The 27,037-nt window shown below is 39.4% G+C and overlaps 1 protein-coding gene across 3 annotated transcripts in view; it reads left to right on the top strand.

The window, feature by feature from the left end:
* The window catches only part of EPB41L5 (erythrocyte membrane protein band 4.1 like 5), a 58,220-nt gene that overhangs the window by 1,615 nt on the left and 29,568 nt on the right, over positions 1-27,037 (top strand). For all 3 annotated transcript variants that reach the window (XM_088652512.1, XM_088652494.1, XM_088652501.1), the window contains exons 2-13: positions 3,136-3,320; positions 9,408-9,512; positions 15,407-15,449; positions 16,400-16,478; positions 17,398-17,442; positions 18,163-18,215; positions 20,658-20,778; positions 21,301-21,388; positions 22,831-22,919; positions 23,533-23,602; positions 25,159-25,328; positions 26,465-26,571. In XM_088652512.1, coding sequence (XP_088508638.1) covers positions 3,141-3,320; positions 9,408-9,512; positions 15,407-15,449; positions 16,400-16,478; positions 17,398-17,442; positions 18,163-18,215; positions 20,658-20,778; positions 21,301-21,388; positions 22,831-22,919; positions 23,533-23,602; positions 25,159-25,328; positions 26,465-26,571 — 1,150 coding nt within the window. In that variant the 5' untranslated portion in view covers positions 3,136-3,140. The remainder of the gene's footprint in view (positions 1-3,135; positions 3,321-9,407; positions 9,513-15,406; positions 15,450-16,399; positions 16,479-17,397; positions 17,443-18,162; positions 18,216-20,657; positions 20,779-21,300; positions 21,389-22,830; positions 22,920-23,532; positions 23,603-25,158; positions 25,329-26,464; positions 26,572-27,037) is intronic.

Below are 27,037 nucleotides of genomic sequence, written 5' to 3'. Positions count from 1 at the left end.
TCATTTCCTTTGTCATAGCCAAGGAATTTCCACTTACTTAAAACTAGGATCCTCAAAATATGAAATGAGCCCCTGTGTGGAGCTGAACAGGTGTTTTTTTGTGGGGTGTGGAGTTACATCATGACTCAGTTCTTACTGATTACTTGAATGTGCAAGGAGGTAAAGCATAGAGCACTTCTTCCCAGTTTCCAGTCATAATATAGACAGCTCTGAGGCAACTCCTTAGTTTTATTGACAAATGATGCAGAGACAATATTGCCACCCCCCTTAAAATGCTCAGTTTTTGCAAATAATTTTTTTTAAAATCCCTCTTCTTGAAACCTGATCCAGAGTGATATTTTCCCCTTTCCTAGAGACCTGTGCCTGAAACAAAAATACAGTACACTCTGAACCCTTCTTGTCTGGTTATAGTTAATGTTTGGAGAGACTAACCATAGTCTCGAGCTATATATTGAGCCTCTTCCCTAAACTGTATTGTTTGTTATTCTTATCTCTACCTCTTGACCTGCCTTGCTAGTATCTGTTGGGTATTGGGGAAGTGGTGCTTTTTCCAGTACTACTTTAGCATCCTATACATATCACAGATATGCTGTCCGTGGTTATGCCACAATAGTAAAAACTTCAAGTTTTGCTCAGAGTAGACCTGTTGAAATTAAGGGACCTAATTTAGTAATGCTCATTAATTTCAATGGGTCTAACTCTGTGTGAAACTCAGTTGAATACCACTCATTGCTGTTATGTGGGTTTCCTCTTTTACTTTAGACATCATAAAACATCTTGTCAGGAGAGGAAATTTAAGCTTGAACAGTTCAAATAGTTGCAGTGCAAGCTGTTCTCTGTTTTAAATATTTGTTGAGGGCTTCTTCAGAAACAATAGCATACTGTATGCTTGCCAGTTCTGATATTTGCAGGCTTCATAAAACAAAAATGATTTGTTGGTTGCCTAACAATAAATTGGCAGTGTTGTTCAGTTTCTTTAAAAAACAAACAAACCACAGAAGAGGTCTTAGTTTTTATTGTAAATCACCTTGGAACTTTCTCAGTGGAAAGTGATGTATAATTCTAAAGTGTTGAGGTTATTGTGCTTGAGGTTTGGGGGGGCACATTTTTTAAAATAATAATGATAAAGTAATATAGGGAGATATGAGGTGGCTTTGCAGTATGATGTTGCACTGACTGGCAGACCCCAGACCTAATTCCAAATTTTGTTCAGTTCTCATTATTGGCCTTTAAGAGCCCCTCTGAAGTTCCATATCAGTCAGACACATGCGTTTTTATTTCATAAACACACCAGTTGCACAACTGGTTACTACAATGACTATGTCATTTCAGCTTTAGCTGGTTCACATGTTGAACAAAATTCCTTGCATGTATTTTACTGGTTTTCTGAGCTGCTCTTTCATCAGCTGTACATATCACACCATACTGTAAGATATGTGCATCTACCTCGAGGTGAAAAGATGCTCTCGGCAGGTGTGAGTTCCACATCATCCTCAGTGTATGTGTTTATGGAAAGGGGTACAGGGTGGCTCAGCAAACAGGTGTGGCAATGAAAGTGGGTCAGGCATTCTAGTATCTGGTAGTGAGTACTTGCCAGCCCCAGGTTGTATGATGTGGGAGGTTGCACAATAAAGGGCTTTGAACAATGAAACACCTTAGAATAAATATATGTTCTTGTTCTCCAAACCTTCTACTAGCTATCCTATATGGGAGGGGACAATAGTTCAGTGATACAGCAGGTGGCATGCATACATAAATGCCAGCTTCAGTTAAAAAATAAGCTTGAATGAAAGAACTTTACTAGAAAAGATCTCTGTCTGAGACCTCTCAAAGCTTTGCAAGTCAAAGTAGACAAGCAGGTGAACCAGTTTCAGTATGAGGCCGCTCTGTATATGTATAAGCTAGACTGAGTTATTTAAAAGCCAAGGAACAAACCCAGAATTAAAGGAGATAAATGCTTCTACTCTTTGGGCAGAATTAACATTCTGAATAGAAGTAGATATTATTGGATTATATTGATATTACTAGGGGCTTATGCCATAGTCAATAAATCTGGAGTAGTTTAAAATTTTAATCTTCCAGTTGTGCTAATTTAACCTTTTAAGAATTCCAGCCTCTCGCAGTGATAGCATGTGGCAGGCAAGCCCAGACAGACAGAAGGTGGAAGGCGTATGTGCCAGTTTATCCTTTTTGGCTCATAGTGAAGACTGAAACTTCTGTCAAGGGTCCAGATTGTTTGGATTCAGCTATGAGTCATGCAAGGTGCAAACTTTTGAGTGCCCTTAACGTTTACTGTATGTGGGTGGGCTAACTTCCCTTGTCCTGCCTCAAAACCTTCCTGTAATCTTTATGCAGACAAAATCTGCTTTGTGCCCAGCAGAACCTAACATGTGTGAGCATGCTCTTTGTTCTTGAAACAGAAAAGTAAATGTGGAGGCTGATTTTGAAGCCTCTAGGCCAGTTGTGTCCAGTGAGCTGTGAATTCCAAAGTATTCAAGAACAAACGTTGAACTATTTAAACAAATGTACCATGCTACTGAGAGGTATATTTGTCTTCTCACTGTGTAGGGTGTAGCTTTATCTTACTTGTCAAAAAGTTGTATTCTAAAAGATGTATTTAAAGCGGAGCCTCCTTAAGTAGCCCTTAAAACGATTTCCTAGTGCCATAAAAGTTTGAGAGACACTGTGACCTACCTACATTCTTTCTCTCCATCTCTGCCTTATGGGATTCTGTTGTAAATCCAGACTTCCTTCTTCTTTGTCCCTAGTCCTATTACTAATGTTTTGCAGTCATCAATTGCATGGGTGCTGCAGCCTCAGAAGGATCTGGGCATGCTTTTGAATCAGGCACCTGCAAGTTGACAGCTGAGTTCTTGAGATGTCTTATTTCCAGGTGGTGTCTGAATGCAGCACTTTTAATTGCTGTAGGGCTGCTAAGTTCTCTTGGCAGGGGAACTGACCCTTTCAGGAGCATCACAAATAATCTGCTTTTGTGCTTCTTTTCTATAGTGCATAATTACTTAGAAATTTAGTGAGATGTGAATATTCACCTGCCTTGATTTTGAAATACTTCATTTGAAAGCCGTTAGTCTTTTTCCTTTTGAAACATTCACAACTTTTTATTGGCCTGTTTAGTAACGATGCTGAGTTTCTTTCGACGAACGCTTGGGCGCAGGTCTATGCGCAAACATGCTGAGAAGGAACGGCTAAGAGAGGCCCAGCGAGCTGCAACTCACATCCCGGCTGCTGGAGATGAGAAATCCATAATTACATGCCGTGTCTCTTTGCTGGATGGAACTGATGTCAGTGTGGACTTGCCGGTATGATAATTACATTACTTTTTCAACATTGTCGACTCATGTTTGAGAGAATATTTGTGTTCTTCTTTATCTCAGAGTTGAATTAGATAATTGTGCTCATGTCATGGATTTCAGCCATAGTAGCCACAGTGAGCTGTGTATTACTATCCTCAAGGTTGGATTACTGTAATGTGCTGAACATGGAGATGCCCTTGAGTAGCAGTTAGTGCAACACGTGAAAGCTAGACTGCTGTATGGAAAGATATTAATAGTAGTTTGGGATTGCCAGTTTGCTAAATTCAAAGTGCTTATATTGCTATGTAAAGCCCTATACAACTTGGGATCTGGATACTTGAAGGAGCATCTTGTCCATATAAGGCCTGTGCCTTAAGATCTGTGGTAGAGGCCTTCCGGATGGTGGTTCAGCTATTGAAAGCTCATTATGTGGATATTTGTGTGAGCACCTTCTCAGTGGTGGGAAAGTAGGATTTGAATCAGCACTCTGGTCTACTTAAAAATTACTTTCAATGCTGAACTTGACTCCTTTCTGTGTAGCTCTCATGAGATGTTTAAACATAGGATTGATTCTAGAATGCCTCATTAAAAATCTAATCTGAATTATGAAGGCTTCATTATCGCCTTTGAAGGATAATAGTTGCACAATATGGGGAACAATGTTCTAAGCACTCTTGTTCAAAACCTCCCGGTTCTTCAGCTAGCTCAAGTCAGCCATTGGACTATGTGTGAGCTATGAAATCCAATATGAATTGACTTAGTTGGATGTGCCCTATTTAAATTATCAATATAAAATAGAAATTTGGTAGTTGCTGCCAACTTATTAAATATCATTTATTACTTGAAATTCATTAATAGTGACAATTTCAGGTGTTCCTAGAGATCCAAGCTCCTTAAATGTAACTCATTTAACTGAGAAAAGAACAATATATACATAATATAAAAGACATATTTTCTCCCTCCCCCTTTATATTCTTATTGCATGTATTTCAGCACATAGATATAGTTATATTGTGCTTATGCCCCATGTTGGGGCTTCCCATAGGCATCTGTTACAACAGAATACTGGGCTAGATAGGCCTTTGGTCTGATCCAGTAGGTATGTTCTTCTGTTCTTACAAAGGGAATGTAGCAAAAATGTCATGTCAACCAGGTGTGATCAATCTATAAAAACAAACAAGTTACCATTAGACATAAACACCAAGGGCTTTAACCTGTTCATAGCTTCATAACATGCTACATGCTATGATTACTTTGCATGATGAAAAACCTAGGTTAGATAATGAGTAAACTCTTTTGTGCTTTGCTGAACTTTAGGAGATTAGGAATGGAAGGAATCTCCATATTTTTTATCCTGTGTGTTGGGTAAAAATTATATTAAGCTGGTGTGTGTAGCTTGATCAGTAATATTCACTAGTGAAGAGTGATCAGAAAGCTGCCTCGGTTAAGTGGGCAGCCCACTCTCTTATGTGTTGGCTTAAGCAAATATTTCCTAGAGCAAATACTATGCTTCTCCAGTGTAATATTGCTAGGTCAGCTCAGCTTCCTGCCAGATGTTCCAGTTCCAAATCTTGCTGCCAAGAATGACAAATATAGGGTTATGTAACTATAAACTTATCCTCCCCTTTTCCATATACCAGTACAATGTTGGTATGACTTCATGGTTCACATCACAGCAGTTTACAAAATTAGACCAAGGAACCAATAAAAATAGACAAGGATATCTATCTATCTATCTATCTGGATCGTACACATGGATATATCATTCAACTCAAAGGTTTCCAGTGTAGAACATGGAAAACATTAAAACAATAAAAACCAGAAATTTAAAGGCTGGTCCCTGTACTTCAATCTCTTACATTTGTCAAAGTGCTTTTATATTGGTGTCCTTTGTACATAGTAAACAGTGAAATTGTGAAAATAACTGTGTCCCTTGAATGGAGCTATGCCATATTTTCCTTGTTAATTTCAGTTAGGCTGGATATCAAAGTTCATAGAGTGGAATGTCCAGGTTTTGGATTAAAAGAGAAATTGAGCACAAATTGAAATGTGTGAATTTCAACCTGCTAGTGTGTTGCACATTAACTACATAAAATGTATATACTGTTACAATTATATAAGTGCAATTATTTCTCTCTCTCTCTCTCTCTTTGAAGAAAAGTGTATAGATTGTGCATTACCATTTGCCTGTGTTGTAAGCTATAGAGCAGGCATGTCCAACTCCCAAGAGAATGCAATCTACTCCCAGTACAAAAAAGCTGGCAGTGATCTACCCATTGTCATTGCCAATAGTTGTTAAGCTTTTTGGGGGGTGAGAAGCCAAAGTTGTTGAGCTTTTTGGGGGGGACAATCCAAAGTTGTTGAGCTTTTTTGGTGGGAGGGGGTTCCATCACTAGAAAATGAAGCACTTGCATTTTCACGCAGTGCTACAGACAGCATTGCTTCCACTTTCAGCATCCTTTTACATTCACTGTGGTGGCGGCGGCTAAGCAAACAGCTAGCACCAGGGGCAGGAGGCGGAGTCATTACTAATGTGAGCCTATTGATCGCGATCGACCTGTTGGACATGCCTGCTATAGAGCAACCCAAGAGGGCTGCTTTGTATCAGTTGTGTCTACCTGCCTTTTTCAGAAACCTCAGGAGTTGTTAGCAATGATGTGGTGTGGCAATTTTTCCACTGCTTTGCTGTTCCATTGAAATTGTTCTGTTTATTATTATTTCACTGGTAACAATTAAATGTCAGTTCCATACAAAATATTAAGCAAGCTAGGCTGTTTCAACATTTTTAGCTTTGTTTACTAAATACACATAAAATAGAGTTGCCCATTTTCTAGGGCATCATAAAAATTTCCAATTCAGTTTTTATTGGTGGGGGGGGGGGGGAGTGAATCCCACATCACTGATTCTTAGTCGGCTAAAATATATTGTTGCCTCTGACTGATTGATAGCTCAGTATGGGACAATCCTGCTGTTCAAGAGAATTATGCGTGTTGTTTTGCCTCACATTGTGGAATGTATAGTTACCATTTTGACAGACAAAGGCTTGTGGGGTGGGGTTATATTGCAAAACTCGATTGCTGTATTTAAAAAGTTGAGGCACAATGCACACAAAAGATTACTTGCGTAAAATCTTACTGTGGTGAATGCAGAGATTGTGAATTATTCTTTTCTTTTTTTCAGTAAATGCAGCCCTGTTCTCCATGCCAATTACTTTAAACTTTCTGGCCACAAACATATTTCACTTTGCAATATTTTTGTGGGCTTTTTTTGTTTTTGTTTTTTTGTTTTTGCTGTTTAACCTCTGGGTGGCTGAGCATGGGAAAGAGCAGACCGGAGATTAAGGCGACCCTGGGTGGAAAATTCTGGTGGCTGCATTGTGGATGGATGCTTAGGGACATTCTTTCTTTCCTATAACTTGTTAACATCAGTACCTTTTTTTCTGCATGCAGCTAGACATTTTGAAGCATCTCAGAGCAATTTCACAATGCAATAAAACAAATTTTAAAATGCATCTATAAAAACAATTTCAAATCCAATACAGATACTGACTAACATAAAACTCTTCTCTCAGAGGGCTTGTTGAAAGTGGAAGATTTTAACAAACACCAGGCAGGCAGTAGAGGTTGTGCCTGATATGGCCTGATAAGACGGTACCTGCAGGAGGCCCTGTCCTGCGGAGCACAATGGTTGGTTGGATATATAAGGGAAAGAGATTATATTTTTGATACCCTGGTCCCCAGCTATATAGGGTTTTCTGCATCAGTACCAGCACCTTGAAACTAGCCCAATAGTTAATTGGCAGCTAGTGCAATTCTTCCTACAACTGAGTATGATGGAGATATTCTTCCCCAAGTAGCAGTCAAGCCACCACATTTTGCACTAGCTGCAACTTCCTAGTCAACTTCAAGGGCAGCACCACATAGAAGTAATCCAATCTGGAGTATACCCAGACATGAATGAGAGTGGGCAGGCTATCTTGGTCCAAAAGTAGCCACAGCTATATTACCAGCTGAAACACGCAAAAGGCCCTCCTAGCCACTGATGTCACCTGCATCTAGTGAGGTCTAGATCCAGGAGCACCACCAGACTACGAACTAATTCACCAAATAACTTGGCTTGGGAACCACTAATCCACACTGCCTCCATCTTGCCAGGATGTAGAGTTAAAATGATGACCCTCCTCCAGTCCTCCTCCATCCAGGCTCTGGCCCAGACCTTGTTTGGCCTGATTCACATGTTACAGAAAATAGAGCTGGGTATCATCAGCATACTGATCACACCTCACCCCAATTTCCAAATGACTACTCCTAATTTCAGACAATACTAATCATAGACAGGTTAAGATTCTGCTGTGGGTCATTGTGCAGTTAATGGTCCTGGTTATTATTTATCTTCATGAAATGTGTCGGGTCATGGAGAAGCTTGCTATAGTTGTGAGCTTTCAGTGTTTGGTAAACTGACGAGCCAAGAATCTCCCTGTAGTTATGATGTGTGTGAACATGGGTTCTTGATGCTTAAAGTTTTAGTAGTTTCTTTTCTGAATCTTAAAAAAAAATCCTCAAGTTTCTTGCAACAGAAACTGTTCTCCACTAATGAGTGAGTGATGCTTATGTAAATACTTTTACTCAGCAACTTGCAAGTTGCTTTATGATTCTACGTGAAAGGTGTACTTCTCTGGTTTTTAATTTGCATCTAACTTTGAGGAAAGGTGGAATGAAAACATTATTTGCACCTTATTGGTAGAGATCACTTGGCCAAATTCCTGAAACCTGTACTTTTGGAATAGGGTTCTTAGCCTTCCTGAAACAAGCTATTTGACTATTGTGGGCTTTCATGAATGCAATGTAAAGTTTTCTGTCAAACTTAGCATCTCAAGGATTGAGACACTAAGAACATTGTCAGAGCACTGAGAAACATAAATATTTTTTGTAACATTTTCAGATTTCCTCTTCAATTCCGTTTCAAATGAAGTGATTCTAAATGAAGTTATTGAGTGTTTGTGAGGTTATGTTAAACAATTTGTCACTGCAAATCATTCTGTTCTGTTCTGTTCTGTTTTTGCCTATGTATTCACATTATTTGTGACTGTAGAGGCCAGAAATGAAATCTACAATTCTGTGAAGTTCATAGGCTGAAGAAAGGGCCTCTGGACCTCCAGAATTACAGGTTGCATATTGGTCTAATGAGTTCTTATATGTTTAATGTGTTTATTTTTTCAGTAACTTTGGATTCAGTAATGGATATTAAAAGAAGTTAGGGCAGTGGGAGATTATAGATGAGGTAAAACAATTGGGAAATAACAGTTATAATGCAGTTCCATAAGGGTGCTGAGTTTCAGGGCTAGATCAGTAACTTCTGATTCGTTAAGGTCAGCAGTCTAGAGATAGTGATTGCTGAGATTGAGTTTAGGGGAGAAGAAAGATGCTCATGTAGTCCTGAACCTGACTGTCACAGTGCTGGGAAGGAGATGCTTTCCGCTCTACTATACTTTTGGGGAGAGTGGGGGTGGGGAAATTGAGTTTATAGGACCCACATATTCATGGTACACGTGTCTGAACCTTAATTCCATCCCTGGATAGTTTTAAGCTGTTAATTTTTTCTGCTGAACTGGGCAGGGGGTTATTAATCAGAATTGGAAGAAGCACTCCCCCCCTCCACTGATATGATTTAATTTTAATTGTGATTTGATGTAGTTATAGCAATTTTTGTGGTTTTAATATACAGTATCTGTGCACTGGGGTCTACACATGAAGGATGGCATAGAAATTAATCAAATAAATCTTGTGCTTCCTGGAGGGCAAGAAACATGCTCAGTCTTCTTCATGCTATTTTTGTGTATATGTGTGAGAGAGTATAAAGTGAATGTGCAGAAACCAGTGCCTTCTGTTTTGTTACCAAAATGATAGTCAAAGGCTATCAGGTTTGCTGTTAGAAGTAATAAAAGCAACTGCTCTCTAGAATTGGTGTCTAGATAGTGGCGCTGCATTTTGTTTTTACTGGAATTTCTGAGTGCATGCAGAATTGCCCTCAAAAATAAGGTTAATCAGCAACTAATCAGCCTCTTACTAACACAAGTTCCTCTTGTAATTTCAGAAAAAAGCCAAAGGACAGCAGCTGTTTGAGCAGATCATGTACCATCTGGACCTCATTGAAAATGACTATTTTGGATTACGATTCATGGATTCCGCACAAGTAGCAGTGAGTGGAATAGTTCCCCCCCCCCCTTACTGTAGTAAAGTTAATTAAATTATACTAGACCAAACACAAAATTTGTGCAAGTGTTAAATTGTTCTTGGTACAACAAAATTTATAGATGAGTTTAAGAAATTGTCCTGAACTTCAGTATAAAATCAGTTCTCCTTTTTCATGTCTTCTGTCCTGGTTTCGTTAGATAAAAAATATGAATAAAATAATAGAAGTTCATGACTTCTGTTTCTTTCATAGTATGAAAAGTATTACAGTGGTACCTCGACTTACGAACGACTCGACAACCGAATTTTTCGACTTACGAATGGGGGTAATGGCCGCACGCTTACGAATGTCTCAACATCCGAAAAAACCCGTGGCGGTTTTAGATAGGGATTTTTCGACTTACGAATTTTTCCGTTTTCAATGCATTCCTATGGGAAATCGCGTTTCCAATGGCGTTTTTCGACTTACGAATTTTTCGATTTAAGAAGGTGCCTTCGGAACGGATTAAATTCGTAAAGTCGATGCACCACTGTATTTTTTTTTTGGTGCCTTGGAGTCTTTGTTGCATGTAATTCATGTTACACACATATTTATTGGATCATAGTTTAAAGGTCCTGACCGCTTTGGACAGAACCATTAGACAGGAGGGTCAGAGGGGGTAAAATCCCCTTGGGCTTTCTGTGGAGGTGTGTGTATGACCTCTCAGTGCCCCAGACCTGACCCATAAAATCTTAATGCAGCATCATAGAAACTTTAAGGCAGGGGTGGGGAAACTCTGCCCCTCCAGGCCATGCTTTTAAAACCACACTTATCTGCAGGTCAACTGACATCACTCTGATGGGGGAGAAGTAAGTTGATTGGGGGGTTGGATTTAATTTTGGTGTTGCCTTCAAAGCTCAGTGTCACCTACCACCACTATGATTTGGCCTTCCAGGGGTGGGGAGATAAGGATCTGGTCCACCAGGCAGAAAAGGATCCCCACCTCTGTTTTAAGGTCAGCTGAGAAAAAACTGTCATTCCAAATGAACAGCAGATATGACTTCCGTGCAGTTGCAGTTCTGTGTGTTCTGAGAATGCAGGGCTCTAATAGCCCCATCTGCCAAGATTGTTAGAATTTTTTATTTTTATTTTTGGTGTTTTGGTCAGGCACAAGACTTCTGTTTTTCTAGGGTGTGTTGCTGTACTGTTTCTACCCAGTATTAAATTCATGATTCAGTCAAAAGGCATATGCACTAAGCACACACAATTTAGTCATGATCTTGGTTAATTAAGTGTGTCTGTATATATTACATAGAATTTTACAACTGAGGTTATTTTGGTTGTTCTTCATTGCATTTCCACCACCTCACATGCCAGTGTAATGAAAAACTCTTCTGACCTAAATAATATTTTCTTGTGACTTGTTCTTATAGCCCAGGGTTCTATGAGCCTCACTTGATACTGTATGATTTACTTGCTTTAGGCAATTTATATTTGTTTGCATTCAACTGAAGTCATTGTGCACTTGGAAGAGTGCATTGCATGGTCTAATGCAATTGCTTCAGCTTTCTGTTTATTGTGATGCAGTGCTAATGTTTGCCAGGTATATAAAAATGCTGTTAAAGACCATGTCTTTTTTATTTTAATGAGATCTTCCTTTTATACAAATAGTTGAATCTTGAATGATGTTGATGTAGTACAGGTTAATTCTGTGAGTATAATTTGGGAGTTGCCTTTACAATTCAAGAGACCTTTATGTTCCATTGTCTCTGTTGCTTCCCCCTCCCATTGTATTTTTGGTTAACATTGAGTTAGAAGGGACCCTAAACAACACCAATGCAAATAATTCACCTTAGTGCTATGTATTCAACCTTAAACCTACTGCCCAAAATAATCCCAGGAGGAAAAAGGCTTTTGCATGTATTCATTTTGAATTGCAGCAGGAGGTTCATGGCTTGCAGGGATGGCTAGCAGCCCAATAGTAGGGAGATCTGTGAGTAGCTTGGCTCAGGCCAAAAAAGTTGCAGGACACTTTCTCAGATCGTAAAATTTTCAGTTGGGAGTATCCTCTGGCTTAATCTTTTGACCCATTACTCTTTCCGTAACCTTGCCTTTTTTCATGAGGTGTGTATTTCTGCAGGATTAGAGTTCATGCCTGACCCTGCTGAATTTGACAGCTGCGGTAGGAAAAGTAATATATTCCATGCATTGTGTTGCAGTTAACGTGGAGTAAAGTATAGTTACCAAGTGCAACTGCAACATGAGATCAGGTCTCAGTGTCTCCCAGGCTTTGTTCTGTAAAAGTAGTTCCCTCCCCCTCTTCTGTGTGCCAGTCAAGCTGAACTCTTGGAGATGGCGCTGGTGTTAGGAACTGAGTTGAACTAAGTGGTGTCGGTGCCTGTCTCTGGTCTGTTAACTGCCTTTCTGTGGAATGTGGAGGAGGTGAAAGAAAACAGATTGGAGATGAAGCAAATTATACTTTGCCCTACAGTCTGGGAACGTATTTCTTTTCTTTCTTTTCCTCCCCCCCCCTTTCCTTTATTTTCCTTCCCTTCCCTTCCCTTCCCTTCCCTTCCCTTCCCTCCCTCCCTCCCTCCCTCCCTCCCTGTCCCTGTTGTTTGTGTATACGGCACCGTAGCACTTGTAATACTCTACTTGGGTGGATTTGTTTTCTTACAAAAGGAAACTTATGTTGGATGGGTGCAGACAACCGATAGAAAACTATCCAAAGAAGGCGTTTTTATGGTATAAAGGTAAAGGGACCCCTGACCATTAGGTCCAGTTGTGACCAACTCTGGGGTCGCAACGCTCATCTCGCATTATTGGCTGAGGGAGCCGGCGTCCGGGTCATGTGGCCAGCATGACTAAGCCGCTTCTGGCGAACCAGAGCAGCGCACGGAAACGCCGTTTACCTTCCCGCTGTAGCGGTACCTATTTATCTACTTGCACTTTGACATGCTTTCGAACGGCTAGGTTGGCAGGAGCAGGGACCAAGCAACGGGAGCTCACCTCGTCACAGGGATTTGAACAGCCGACCTTCTGATCGGCAAGCCCTAGGCTCTGTGGTTTAACCCACAGCGCCACGCATGTCCCGCTGTTTATGGTATAACTTCCTATAATTGATTGCATTGAATGAAATAATCTTACTTTGTTCCAAAGCAGTAGGACAGTTCCATGAAAATATCAACCTACAGGCCCTATCTTTTATCTTTAGTTAGCATGTTATGTATCTTTTTAAAGATAGTTTTCCAAAGTTTTATTATCTGGCAACAGTTCTACACATGAGTGAAACATCCAGAAGTAGGGCATGCAGAATGATTCAGAAATTCTCTTATTTATTTTTACTAATCTTTAGCTAAAAATTGTTAATTCATTTAACAACCCATTATTTTATTGGTAGTTTTGCTTTTTTTTTTGATACCTGAGAAGAAATGGTATGTTAGGAATACATATTAGTGAGGTCTTGTTTTATAGGTTGTGTGTGTGTGTGTGTGTGTGTGTGTGTGTGTGTGTGTGTGTGAGAGAGAGAGAGAGAGAGAGAGAGAGAGAGAGAGAGAGAGAGAGAGAGAGAGAGAGAGAGACTTGTCACATGCAATGTTGGTCACATTAAGCTGGTCACAGAAAAAAACGTTTTCCCCACAGGGATAAATAAACAGTATGATAATGCCCATGAAACATTAGCTGTTTATGTATGTTGCTGCAGATGGGCAAAATTGATCCACACTTTAAGAGAATGCAGTTATTTAAGTTACAGCTATATTCTTGAAGTTGCAAAACTCTTGTGTTGGCCAATACTTTAAAACACAGTTCTAAAAAGGCAAACATGTTAACTATTTGGCATGCTTCTTGGTGGTTGTTTTTTGTAGGGAAGATCAATCCAGTTAAACCACAAATTGGAGTTCAAATAATATTAGTTAACACGCCGAAGAATTGATGCTTTTGAATTATGGTGCTGGAGGAGACTCTTGAGAGTCCCATGGACTGCAAGAAGATCAAACCTATCCATTCTTAAGGAAATCAGTCCTGAGTGCTCACTGGAAGGACAGATCGTGAAGCTGAGGCTCCAATACTTTGGCCACCTCATGAGAAGAGAAGAATCCTTGGAAAAGACCCTGATGTTGGGAAAGATTGAGGGCACTAGGAGAAGGGGACGACAGAGGACGAGATGGTTGTACAGTGTTCTCGAAGCTACGAACATGAGTTTGACCAAACTGTGGGAGGCAGTGCAAGACAGGAGTGCCTGGCGTGCTATGGTCCATGGGGTCACGAAGAGTTGGACACGACTAAATGACTAAACAACAACAACAACACACAAATTATTATGTAAACAAGCTTACAAATATAATGGTGGTAATTATGGAATTATCTAACAACAACAAGAACAACAACTCATCGACCTGGAAGGGTGGCCCATCTAAGAGAAGGAAATCTCTGGTCCTAAACCTCCGCTGCCTTTCAGCTTGTATCTGGTGACAAACCATAGCCTGACCTTCCCAAATTGCAAAATCATGTGTTCTGAACCACTAGACAGAAGGTGGGAAGGTGACATGTCTCAGCGCTTCCGAATCAGACAAAGTGAGCTTATCAGGGAGAAAGCAAGGCTAGAACTCCTTCTTCCCAACACCTCATTTTGTAGATGCATAGGGCTTCCAGGCTGCCATTTAATTATGATTCCACTACTGCTACTCCGTTGGTATAGTTCAGGAACAGTTGAATCATGTGGTCTTTGTTGGTTTAGATGAGTTTTGTCAAGTTCCCCAAATACTTAGTATTTGATGGTGTAAGATGGGTGTGTATGTTGTTTCATACTGTTTGTAATGTATTTTAAATTGCAATCCTGGGGCTTTGGTATATTATCATCATCATCAACAACAACAACAACAACATTTGCTGCAGGTGGGATTAGAGTTGCTATAGCTGCTGTCATTGTGAACATCCTGTGTTTAGAGGTGAGCCCATATGTATCACAGGGCTGCATGTGCCATTTTGGGTCAATCTCAGTCTGGGGGAGTGAGGATTAGGTGGTGTCAAGTTGCGCTAGCATCAAGTCTGACAACCATCTCCATTATAAGATGCCTGTCGGCACACTTTTGACTACAGCATGGGGTGGGGAGCCACGTAATGTATTCTGAATGATAGCAGTGGTATTTAAAGGGAAGCCTGAGGCAACAGGTGGTAACTCTACAGTATTATACTTAGAATGGCATCATTACATATAAGGATCACCTAGGGAAAATATCTGGCAGATTTAAGGAAATACCCGACCCCCATAGTTCACATAGTTTGTGAACTTAGCTGCTAGATCCTTATGTTCTGAACTTAATGTGATCTGCAAGTTTTTATCTTGTACTGCTTGCTTCATTCCAGCTGCTGAGCTCTCTGAGAGGAACTTGTATAAACAATTCATGCTAATGCTTGTGTCAGCACTTGAAAGAGACAATGCATTCCACAATACTAGTTTTTAAGCGTAACTGTGAGAAAGTTTGTGTGCTTGAATAGAAAGGATGCACTTTTAAGTGAAAAGTTACATTGGCATGCCTTTTTCTTTTTTAGATGGGAGATATAATCCTTATCATATCTCTTTGGTAAGATGGCAGCCTGAAACGCATTGAAACATATGTTAGAATTCTGACAATCCCAGCAGCTTTCTGGCCCTGTGACATACAAAGATACATTTGTGCTGCAAATTGCAGATCATGATTTCAGTGCTCGAGAAATTATTAACTTGCCTCTTGAAACGTACTCTAGCAAGCTGTTACAGTCAATTAACTGTAGGTCAGGCACACTGAATGTGTTGCTCTTAAAATGCTTTATGCTGCCTAGAACTATTTTGGCTGGTTCTGTTCTATGAGTTTCTAATTTGCATACTCTATTTTTGTGTTGAAACCATAAAGTTTATAATCTATTAATTTTTCTTTCAGCACTGGTTGGACAACACAAAGAGTATTAAAAAACAAGTTAAAAGTAAGTGAAGTTTGTGTTTTTAAAAATTTGATTTACTTGAGTATTGACAAAGACTATGTTTCCCCAAAATATACTGTGGCAGTATGAAACTGTTCAGAGATCAATGTTGTAATGCCAAGTTTCTGGCATTACAACGGAAGTTTGACTCACATTATATTTACTACATGACGTATTGAAAGCTAATTCAGTGCAGGGGAAAAAAAGAAAAGAAAAAAGGTGCTCCAATTGTTTAAAGATTCTGTGGCACATTTCTTTTTGCACTTTCTGCCATATGAGTATTACTAAACTGTTGGTGGACTATATTTTAGTAATCTTTGCTTTGCTGACCTATTGTGATGTGTATTTGTATTTTTTCTGTGACTGATAATACATTGACTTTTTTTAAAAGGAACTGTTCTAGTAATGTAAATCAAAAGGGGGAAGAAACTTTGAAGATCTGGTATTACAGGTGACCTGAATCAGTGGGTGTTGAGGAGGTGCATGAGTAACATCATATTCCTGTTTTAGAATTTCTCTCATTGGAAGGAAATGAGGTGTGGAGTCTGCCGCAATAAAATGTTTAGCTAGCTATCTTCCTATGACACAAACTAACAACAGGAGGTACTCCCCAAAACGTAAGACTGCCTGGGCAGAGTTTATAAGGATTTGATTGGGGTACAAAGCTGAGATTGATGGGTTTCTCAGTTCATGGAATAGAGCCTTGTAATATTGGGATTAACCTAGATTTGTCTGTTCTTCTTGGCAAGACAAATCAACTTAAGGTAACGAGACTTGAGTTGGCTTCTGGTATACTGTATAAAACTACTACTGTTTGTTTAGCATTCTCTTTTTTGCTCTTGTGTTCAGTATTACAGAAGGGATTCCCACCCCCTTTGAATATATTTGATTAGTAAATATATTTACAAAATAATATCCTTGCTGTCAGTAACCTAATATATTCCATTTTGTAGTTGGTCCACCATACTGTCTGCATCTTCGTGTAAAGTTTTACTCTTCCGAGCCAAACAACCTACGCGAAGAGCTCACCAGGTACGTTGTATGCAGTGATACAAACTGGAGATCTCAAATCCAGTACAGGCAACGACCAATTTATGAGCGTCAATCACACACGCATGCACTGCACCAAACCTGGAAGCGACCCTAAAACATCACTAAAAGGGTGGGGAGGGGAGGGGCGGAACATTTTACGTGGGCCCCTCCAACGCGTGCAAGGGTTGAGAACATAGGGTCCTGTGCAAAACAAGGATTGCTTGCTTGTTTGCAGTTCATTTGCTTTTTGTGCTGTATTTGTCATACTAATCTGAATATGATTGTTGGTGGTCTCTCTCCCCCCCCCCTCCGTTCATATATGAATCAAAATTCCAATCCACCTGGTTGTATCTCACTACTGTAATGTCCCTGAATGACAAAATTGCAGAGAAGGCATTTGGGCAGAATCTCACATAAATTGTCACAGTTTCAAGATGTTCCATTCCCACAGTACAGTGAATAGGAGTTGCCAACACTTCAGGGAACTGGTAGTTCTTTGGTGCTGGGCGTTTTCCTTTCTTCTGTGAGTAATCGTTGTATCCAGTCCTTTTGCTCCGGCCTTTGCTGTAAATTTGGTCCTGATAGTCTTTACGAAATCATTAATGAAGTGCAGTTTTGAGGAAACACTGAAACTTTGATAGAAATATATTTAGATATATTTGGGAAATCCATCCATCCCCTTTCAGTACTGCACACTAGGAAATCAGAGAAAACAGAAACTTCAAATTGGATATTCTTTAATTAGAATTTCATTCTCTTGTAATGAAATATACTGCTCCATGTTTCCATCCGTGAAGTGAGAGAGAGCACAGTGCATTATCTCATAATTAAGTCTAGCTGCTGATATTTGCTGCTCTTCTCCAGTGCTGGAATTGTTCACAAACCGATGGATGTTTCTTGCTCTTTCCTCCTGAAATAGGTATTTATTTGTTCTTCAGCTAAAACAGGACATTTTGAGTGGCAAGTAAGTACTGTTGATAATTACGCTAAATGAAGAGGGCTTGTCTCTTATCAAATATGTGCAGGCAATTTAGGGTACAAATATAGAAGATGTGCATCTCAAAGGTGCTGAAAGTATTAGTAACTACTTACCATGTTTGTAGCAGTGAACATTAATATAGTTATGATTAGCCATTCTTTGCTCAGATTTAGTATTTAAAATTCCACGGTTGCATCTTAGAAATCTTCATAATTTTTTACCTTCTAAAGCAGTGGTTCTCAAAGGGTATGGCCCGGAGAACCACTGGCCTAAAGACTATGGTCAGGTTTCTGCAAGGATGTACAAGAGAGGAGGGAGGTGGTATGTTGAGAATGGGGATGTGCTGCTGTATGTGGTGCATAACCTGTGTGATGTCAATTATTAATGGTTCCTTTAATTCAAAAGCAGACTTTTTGGGACAGATTTGGTGTGGCATAATTGAAGAATATATTAATGATTCCCCAGTCCATATATTTGTAGGATCTAGGCTGACTTAGGCAAGCTTATTTGCTCCTTTAATGTAAACTGTACATTTCTGAAAATCCAAGTGCTATAGGAATATGTGCTTTAAGTTTATTTCTGAGTAACATGTCAAGTTCACTGAAATGGTTCACGACATCCGCCCCTTCCAGATCCTTGACCCATAATCATTTCCTCATATTGCCGTTAAGATTTGCTTGACATTCTTTTTTCCCCTCATTGCAGGTTGGAATGTCCATTTGAAACAGCTGTGCAGTTGTCAGCTTACATGTTACAAGGTGAGCTGCCTTAAGGGAACTGCCTTTGTGTGGGTGTACTGCTTGAGGTGCAGGACTGATTCAAATAAGACAAGTTTTCCTATACAGATAGCAAACCTTATGTAAACTGCTGGTCACATTAATTGCCAGGGATTCAGATAAATTACTGTACTTGAGCTATTTCTGGGCTTTTTCGCTTTACGGATATATTTCGTAGCCAGAGGATTATAACAGCTGATAGGGCTCAGTCATGTGAGGCTTATCATTAAGATCTTGGCTTTTTCTTGCTACTGTACAATCTAGCATGAGCGGGAAGTATGAGTGGAATCCTGGGGTGTGGACTACCTTACAGGCCTTGTGTAGGAAAAAGGGCAGGCGTGAGAAGAATTAACTTAAGTGAAATAATTATTTATCCATAGATGCCTCAGAGCTTTGGTTCCGTTCAGAAAAACACTGAGCCTCATATTGAGATTTGTTGGTTATTTTGGCAAAGCAAGCTCAGAATTCTGCACTTTGACCTCTTTACATTTGTACTTACTGAAAGAGCTGTCAGCTTGGAAGTGTTTATTAGTTTGCAACAGAAATTAACTGTTTTCTTGATTACCTTGCATGATTCTCTCTCTCTCTCTCTCTCTCTCTCTCTCTCTCTCTCTCTCTCTCTCTCTCTCTCTCTCTCTGTGTGTGTGTGTGTGTGTGTGCGCCTTTATGTCAACAAAATCCTAATTTCACTTTTAAGAGTAATTGCATTACAATGAGTTGTAGTTGCACAGCCTGTGCCTATTCTAAGACTTTAATACCTTTTTATATAGAAATAAGTTCAACTACATTCATTCAATGAAACCTCAAGTAAGTGTGTCTAGAATCATTACTGCAAGATCGTTACTGCAGAGCAGAAGGAATTTTCTGTGATTCTCATAGTTTTGATAGTAGATAACTGCATTGGAAGTAGATACTCATAAGTTCCTAAGCAGTGTTCAGTGGCTGTTAATCATGTATCAAATGTAGTTTTTAAAGTTATCTATATTTCCTGTGGGACTTAGAATCTTAGATAGTATTATAAAACAGTATGTTGCAAAAAAGGTACTTCCCCACACAAAAGGAGTGGGTGGTGCTGTGGTCTAAACCACTGAGCCTCTTGGGCTTGCTGATCAGAAGGTCAGCAGTTTGAATCCACGCAATGGTGGTGAGCTGCTGTTGCTGTGTCCTAGCTTCTACTAACCTAGCAGTTCTAAAGCATACCAGTGAGATAAATAGGTACTGTTGCGATAGGAAGATAAACATCAGGGTGTCCTGTTGCACCAGAAGCGGTTTAGTCATGCTGACCACATGACCCCATAGCTATGATACAAAAGGATATATATATATATATATATATATATATATATATATATATATATGAATGAATGATATTGATCATTTTTTTAATGTATGAGGCAGCGAGGAACGCAAAATATAGAGGTAGGAGTTAAGTTGTTTGACTTTCCTTTAGTGCAGCAGGTCTAATTAAAGGTAAGATGCAAGAATGTAAAATGCAGCTACTGACAACCATGGAAAATGAAGGCCTAGTGGATTATGATAGAAGAGGTACATTATACAACACAATGAAGTGTTGGTATTCATGTTTCTGTAGTGGTGGGATGCAGAGATCCAACTCTATGAAGAGGGCTGCAGCAAAGGCTTAAAGAGTTCATGCCTTGATCCCATTTTGACATAGATTCTGTTTATAAATGTGCATGACAGTAAATGTCTGATTCCAGGCTTTGATGACAGTGCCCAGTAGACTGCTGAGTAGATCCTATTTAAATTAGCTGGAGGTTAACTTAGCTTTGGAAGCAAGCAAGCATCAAGTAAATTATGGATTTAGAAACTTCCTTAACTTCAAGTTAAGTTTTAAGCTTCATGAAAATGTAGCTTAAAATATTTATTCAATAAGCTCAGTATTGTTCAAGACCCAAGAAATCTATTAAAATATTTACATAGCACAAAATTTGACAAACATGTTATATTATTCAGTGCTGCTTCTTACATTTCCAGCTGCTTCTTTTTACATTTTAAAAGAATGCATTGAAAGTTTCGTGTTTGTGATGGTTAAAAAAAGAAAGTGATCTCACCAAGCATCTGCAAGTCTGAGTATCTTTTTTAAAAAAAAGAGGAATGAAAGAAGTTGAATAACAATGCTAGTCCCCCTCCATACAGTTCCAGTAGTAAATGAAAATACTCTTCCATATAAGTTTTTGTTTGTGTCTGTAGTTCTTCCAAAGCTGATTTAAGATTCAGTTTTAACATACTAAGATTAAAATACTGATTTCCTATAAAATTGTAAATATTTAAATGGAGTTTTTATTATCTTTGCATAAATGTTCAGTGTGTCAATGAAATAAATGTCATTGTAGACACTTTGGATTTTGCCATTGCCAAATTTGCTTTTGCTAGAATTTTCTTGAAGTGTTCTTCTCTTTCCAGCTGAACTTGGTGACTATGACCCTGCTGAACACATCCCTGATATAGTTTCAGAGTTCAGGTTTGTGCCTGAGCAAACTGAAGACATGGAACTCGCCATTTTTGAGAAGTGGAAGGAATACAGGTAAAAAAAATCTCAAATGGTAAATTTCCACATTCATCCAATGCATACCATTGTATGCATTGCTTTCTTTTGCTGAGTGAAAGGGGACTCCTATGAATACCTTTCTGAGTGTGGTGTTGTATTTCTGTTGAGACAAACTAGAACATACTGTAATCTAAAAGCTGCCTTCATTTTCTGAGCAATCACAGCAAGCTACAAGACACATCTAAAACCAGGTAGTATCATCTGGACATTAGGGTATGCATTTTATGCATTCTACAGCCTTAGCACCTCTTGATGTTATTAATACAGCTCTGTAAGCTTCCACAGCTTAATTTAACAATTCAGTATTTTCTTAGCCCCTTGATTTCAAAACAAAACTCAAGTTGGCCATTATTAAAATTGAGTGGAGATCAGCACTATTTGGCTTGCTCTACATATATCAAGTTCCCCTTTTTTGTATTATTTCTGAAACCTCACTTTTTTATCAAGGCATGTTATTTTTAACTTCATGTGATTTTTGTGTTATATAAATCATTTCAGGGGGCAAACACCAGCTCAAGCAGAAACAAATTATTTGAACAAAGCAAAATGGCTGGAAATGTATGGAGTAGACATGCATATAGTCAAGGTAAGTTTATGGTTGTAGGATGTGCTTTTGGGAATGTTACTTTTAGTACTTTTGTAAACATAAAAATACCTAAACTTGCAGTCCTTGTAGCAATGAGTGGGATCAGGGGCATAGCGGGGTGGGGGCAATGGGAGCGGTCCGCCCCCGGTGCCACTAGCGCAGCAGGCTATACATCCGCTGTGTGCGAGCGGCAGCCCGTAAGGCCGCCGCACGCTAGCAGCAGTCCGTGTGGGCTGGCGTGCGGCGGCCTTACGGACTGCCGCTGGTGCATGGCAGCCCGTAAGGCTTCCGGGTGCTGCTCGCGCAGCAGCCTATATGGCCATCATGCGCCAGCAGCAGCCCATAAGGCCACTGTGCGCCAGTGGCACCCCGTACGGACTGCGCATGTGCGGCATCCCGCGTGGCGGTCCGTAAGGCTACGGGGTGCTGCTCGTGCGGCAGCCTATATGGCTGCTGTGTGCCAGTGGCAGCTCGTAATGTCGCCACGCACCAGTGGTACCCCATACGGACTGCGCATGTGCGGCACCCCGTACAGAGTGCGCACACATGGGATGCCACACATGCGCAGTCCGTACGGGGTGCCGCACAGGCACTGCACCGTGTACCGCCTGGGCTTGGTACGCCACTGAGTGGGATCTGCTTCTTATAATAGCCTAGTCTGCTTACCTATACAGGTTACTGAGGACAATTTAGTTAATACATATGTTGCTGAGCATCTGCCAGAAATGGCTATGATCTGAAGCTACTGCTTATATACCCAGCTGCTATAACAACAACCACATTTGTGAGCTCACCACAGGTGGGCTTCATGGCTGGGTGGGGACTTGAACCCTGGTCTCCCATGTCAAAGTCCAGCAATGGATCTCTAGACCAGACATGGTGAAGTTATTATCCCAGTGTATTTTGTAGCTAAGAAATGAATTGCACTGAAATTCTGAATCGTAATGTTAAACATATTCGGAATAAATATAAATCGTGGAAGTCTTGAGAGATGAGTGCTGAAAATAAACAGATTTAATATTGTTTGACTTAGGACCAGGCCTGATGTTAAGTAATTCTCAAGAATCCACAAATGATAAAGCATAAATGTAGCTTTCATTGTAGATTAATATAAGTGAAATGTTCTATGTAACTATGTCTGTTTCTAGATTTCATATCTGTCAACTTGGCTTGATCGAATCCTCAGAGTAGCAGACAGTGTCCTTATAAGCAGTGAAAATAATATCCAGAGATAAAATATTTAATAAAACAAAAAATAATAATAGAATAAATGCTTGGTGAGAAGCTTGTTAATAACATCTGTGATGTTATTTAATTTTGCTTCCCTGCAGGCCTTTAATTTTGCTGCAGTATCTTAACAGCAAATGAAAGTATGAAGTAACTTGTACCAGCATAAAGTCACATCTGTAGGAATATTCTAATCTAATTTGTATCCCTCTTAGGCAAGAGATGGAAATGATTATAGCCTCGGACTAACACCCACAGGAGTTCTTGTGTTTGAAGGAGAAACTAAGATTGGATTGTTCTTCTGGTAAACAGAATAATTTATAAAATAAATTATTTTAGAGTCTGCAGCCTAGCCCTAGGTTAGAATTTGTAAGTCTTGTATGCAAGCACGGTTCTATGTTGGCATTCTCTGTGATTTGCCATAACAGAGCTCTAGGTGTATTGTGAATGGGTGGAATGATTCTTGAAAATGGCTGTAACAGCTATTACTTTGGGCTTTTGAGAAATTAATGACTGTGTTAGGCTGTTTGTTTGTATGTAAAAAAAAGTGGTTTTCCTGAGGGTGCACATATATCTGGGTATGGGACATTTATTCAGTAGGATGAGTGTATACTTCTCATTCACTGGAAGGACCTAAGAAACTGGTCTACATGAAACAAGCATAAACATTCAAAATCAGAAAATTCAATTAGAATTTCCCTTTTAAAAAACTAATTTAACATTGACATTTGTGTTAAAGCACCCCATGGTTAAACTTGTAATTTTTAAATATTAATTTATAGCACAAGATAATAGCAGGTGTTTTTGGCGTTACATAGGTTTATGTAAAATATGCTTTTACTAGGTGCTGTATGAATTGTGGTGCAATTTCTGTAAAGTACATACATCTTTTATATTTTAACTTTTTCCCATTGCAGGCCAAAGATCACTAGGTTGGACTTCAGAAAGAATAAATTAACACTAGTGGTGGTTGAAGATGATGAACAGGTAGAAGGAAGTCTTTGTTCATCTTGCTTCTATTGTTGTGAGTTAGCTTAAGCATAAGTATCGTAGCCAAAATAAATTAAGGATGGTTGTGGATGATAACGTAAACATTTTTCCTATTGATTGTAATTGGCACTTAGTGAAAATTATTGTGTGAAAGTGAATAGTGACCTGTCATATTCTGAAGATATGTCCTTAAAATTTATTTTTCTACCCAAGAATGAATAGTGAGTAATTATTACAGATAGTTGAAACATTTACCTAATTGTTGAAACATAATACCATTTTAACACCAACAGGCATTGTTCATATTCTTGAAGTAACACAATGTTTCTTGATCTCCTCCACATACAGTATTAGTATACAGTACTTCTATTCTATTATTCCACCAAGTTACTCAGGCCAGCACTTGTTTGTTCATTTGCCACCCCCTCCAACTTTATCCTCATGACAGCCCCATGAGATAGTTTAGGCTGAAAGTTACTAGCCTAAGATCAATTACTCAGTGAGAGAATCATGGCTGAATGAGGATTTTAACCTGGCTACTTCTCCCAGACTAGGGTTCAGTATTATAATCACTAATAATACACTGGTTTTCAAAAGTGATCTTTAAGTTTCTACCAATAGTAATGTGAGGTTTCTTCCTCTTTGCATTTGATAAGGCATATTGCTTCAGAAGCAGCTCTACCGTTCTGTGTTTATATTTAATTATGGAGAAATTTGGCTGACTTTGTATTACTTCCAAGTAAAAATATGTTGGATTTTAAGCGCCTAATTAGTGTGTGTTGATTGATTGATTTGGTGGGGAAACACAGCCAGATGGGCAGGGTATAAATAATAAATTATTTTTATTATTAGTAGTAGTAGTAGTAGTAGTAGTAGTGAAGAGACTAGAAAACCAACCTAGGGGAAGGCAGCTTGTAAACACTGGTGCTCCAAGTCTTCTTTAAAAAGAAGTAAAAAATGGTTTTAATAAATAAATGGCAACTAGCTTGACCAAACCCCTTGGAAAATAGAAGTGCAATCTTTTCCTTTCTGTTCGTTCTTCTTGTCAGGCTATTCAAGTTGTTGAAAACCATTATTCTCCTCCCCACTCCCAATCCACAGTCAGCACAAAGTATAGCAGCTCCTATGTCAAGATGGCAATATATCACTCAGCAGAGTCACATGTGGCTTGGCACATGTCGCTTGACATTTTTAAAGAAGTAGTGAAGTTTTCCCTTTAAGTGACTAGCGCTGTATAGCATGTTTTATAATTGTACTGCTTTTTTCTGTCGTAATAACAAAAAATATAAACTGATCCTCTGCTATTTATATTTTATCTCTCTTGCTTATTCTGTGTCAAGGAAACAGGAAGAACCTGTTATATCAATAATGCTATTAAATACTGAGAGCACATTGTTCTCTTCAGTATTTTATAACATTGTTGGTTGAACTTACCTTTTGAGTTATGGGTTCTATGAATGTCTGCAATTTGTGACTGTAGCTGCGATAATCTGAAGGTAGCATTCATAGTAGTTTTCTAAACGCTCCTGTGGTGGTCCTTTTCCCCCTCTAAGGGCAAGGAGCAGGAACACACTTTTGTCTTTAGGCTGGATCACCCAAAGGCCTGCAAACATTTGTGGAAATGTGCAGTCGAGCATCATGCCTTCTTCCGCCTCCGTGGACCCGTCCAAAAAGGTTCCAGTCGGTCAAGCTTCATTCGGCTGGGGTCAAGGTTCAGATACAGGTCAGCAGTCTCTTTTGTTCAATACCTTCTTCCCTGACTTTTCCTCAGATAAGGCACAGGAAAGAAAGCTGGTCCATGGTTTTGTTTGTAGTGGTCACTACTCCAGATTCTTATTGGCATAAAGGAAAAGGATTGAAAGAGGCACTTAGCTCAGTCAAAATAGTCTGTAGGCATGGAAAATCTGCCGTGGGTTAAGCCTTTCTGCTGCTGTGTTCTGCGGAATACCAAAGCCAAACTTTTACCTTAGCCAAATCCAGAAAAGACTGAATTTCTATATCTCATGATTAGAGAAAGAAGCCTGAACTGTTTTTGCATGTGCTTATTAATTGGAAGATCCTTCCCTACTTTCCCTCCCCCATTTAGGAGATAAGGCATTAAAAAAATCTTAAACTGTGAGGCCATGAACAGATTGGTAGTCAGGGGAGTCAGTGTAATATTGGTGTCTTCAGATCTGATGATGGGCTCCTGTCAGCAGTCCAGCTGCTGCATTTTGAACCAATTAAGTTCCCAAATGCTTTTCAAAGGAAGCACGGTGTGGAACACATTACACAGTGATCTAAGATGGTTGTAACCAGTGGATGTGGAACTGTGGCCATTTCCCTTCTCCAGTAATTATAGCTGGCTCACCAGTTGAAACTGTTCAAAAGGGCTGCGTCAAAGAGCACTCCCATTCTACAAAACTGCTCTAGTAAGTTCTAGTGAATCCTTGAGTTTTCTCCGCCACATCTTTCTGCTGACTCTCACACAAAGTGTAGAGATGATTTAATAGAAGTGGGGGGAAAGTTTAGCTTCTACAAATGTAGATTTTTGTGGTAAAACTGATATTTTTGGCACAAAATATATACAGTTCCAGTAATTATGAACTGAGTGTACATGTGGACTATAGTTTTCATCCTATTCATGTTTCTTGTTTCATTCCATTTTTCATTGTCTCTGTTTTATACTATATCATCTGGTAATGATCATGTCTGTTTAGTATTATTATAGGATCTAATAGTACGTATATGACTGGCTTTAAATAAAACAAAAGCACATGAGAACTAAGTGTTTAGAAGAGCAAGGATAATTGGGTGCTGTCACTTATATCAACTTTTTGAATATAAATGTTTTCTCTTGTTCTTTCCACTTCAATCTAGTGGGAAAACAGAGTACCAGACAACAAAGACCAACAAAGCCAGAAGATCGGCATCTTTTGAAAGAAGGCCTAGCAAGCGATACTCAAGGAGAACGCTACAAATGAGAGGTAGTTTGACTCATTGGTAGGCGGTGCCACTCAACTTGATCCAAATTACTACTTTGACTTACACTAACAGAATACCTGATCCCCATGCTGTAGCCTAAACTGTTCTTGAAACTAAGAGGTGCTTAATAACTATTGTGGCATGACACTAGAGCCTGATGTTTCAGTATATCAAATCTACCCCCTTGAGTTCCTAGAGCCAGTGTCATACTTCTTTGAATCCTTGCTTGTTCTATCAACAGCATGCAATATTGTTAATGGGGCAATTGCCTGGACTTTTCTTCCTTGTCTTTCGACTTATCCATTGTATTTACTAGGACTGTGCAAGGCACCCGCAGTTCGGCTCAGGGCCCAATTGGTGATTCTGATCATGCTCAACCTGGGCTATGAGCTGAACTGGGGCCCTTTCATAGTTCTAATGTTTATTCAGCATTATCAACCCTAATGGACCATGTGTTTGGTGACAAGG

Source organism: Zootoca vivipara, chromosome 1 (genome assembly GCF_965207765.1).
Source record: "Zootoca vivipara chromosome 1, rZooViv2.hap1.1, whole genome shotgun sequence".
Classification (NCBI taxonomy): Eukaryota; Metazoa; Chordata; class Lepidosauria; order Squamata; family Lacertidae; genus Zootoca; species Zootoca vivipara.
Note: the sequence above shows the minus strand (reverse complement) of the source record. Positions and strands in the feature narration are given on the sequence as shown.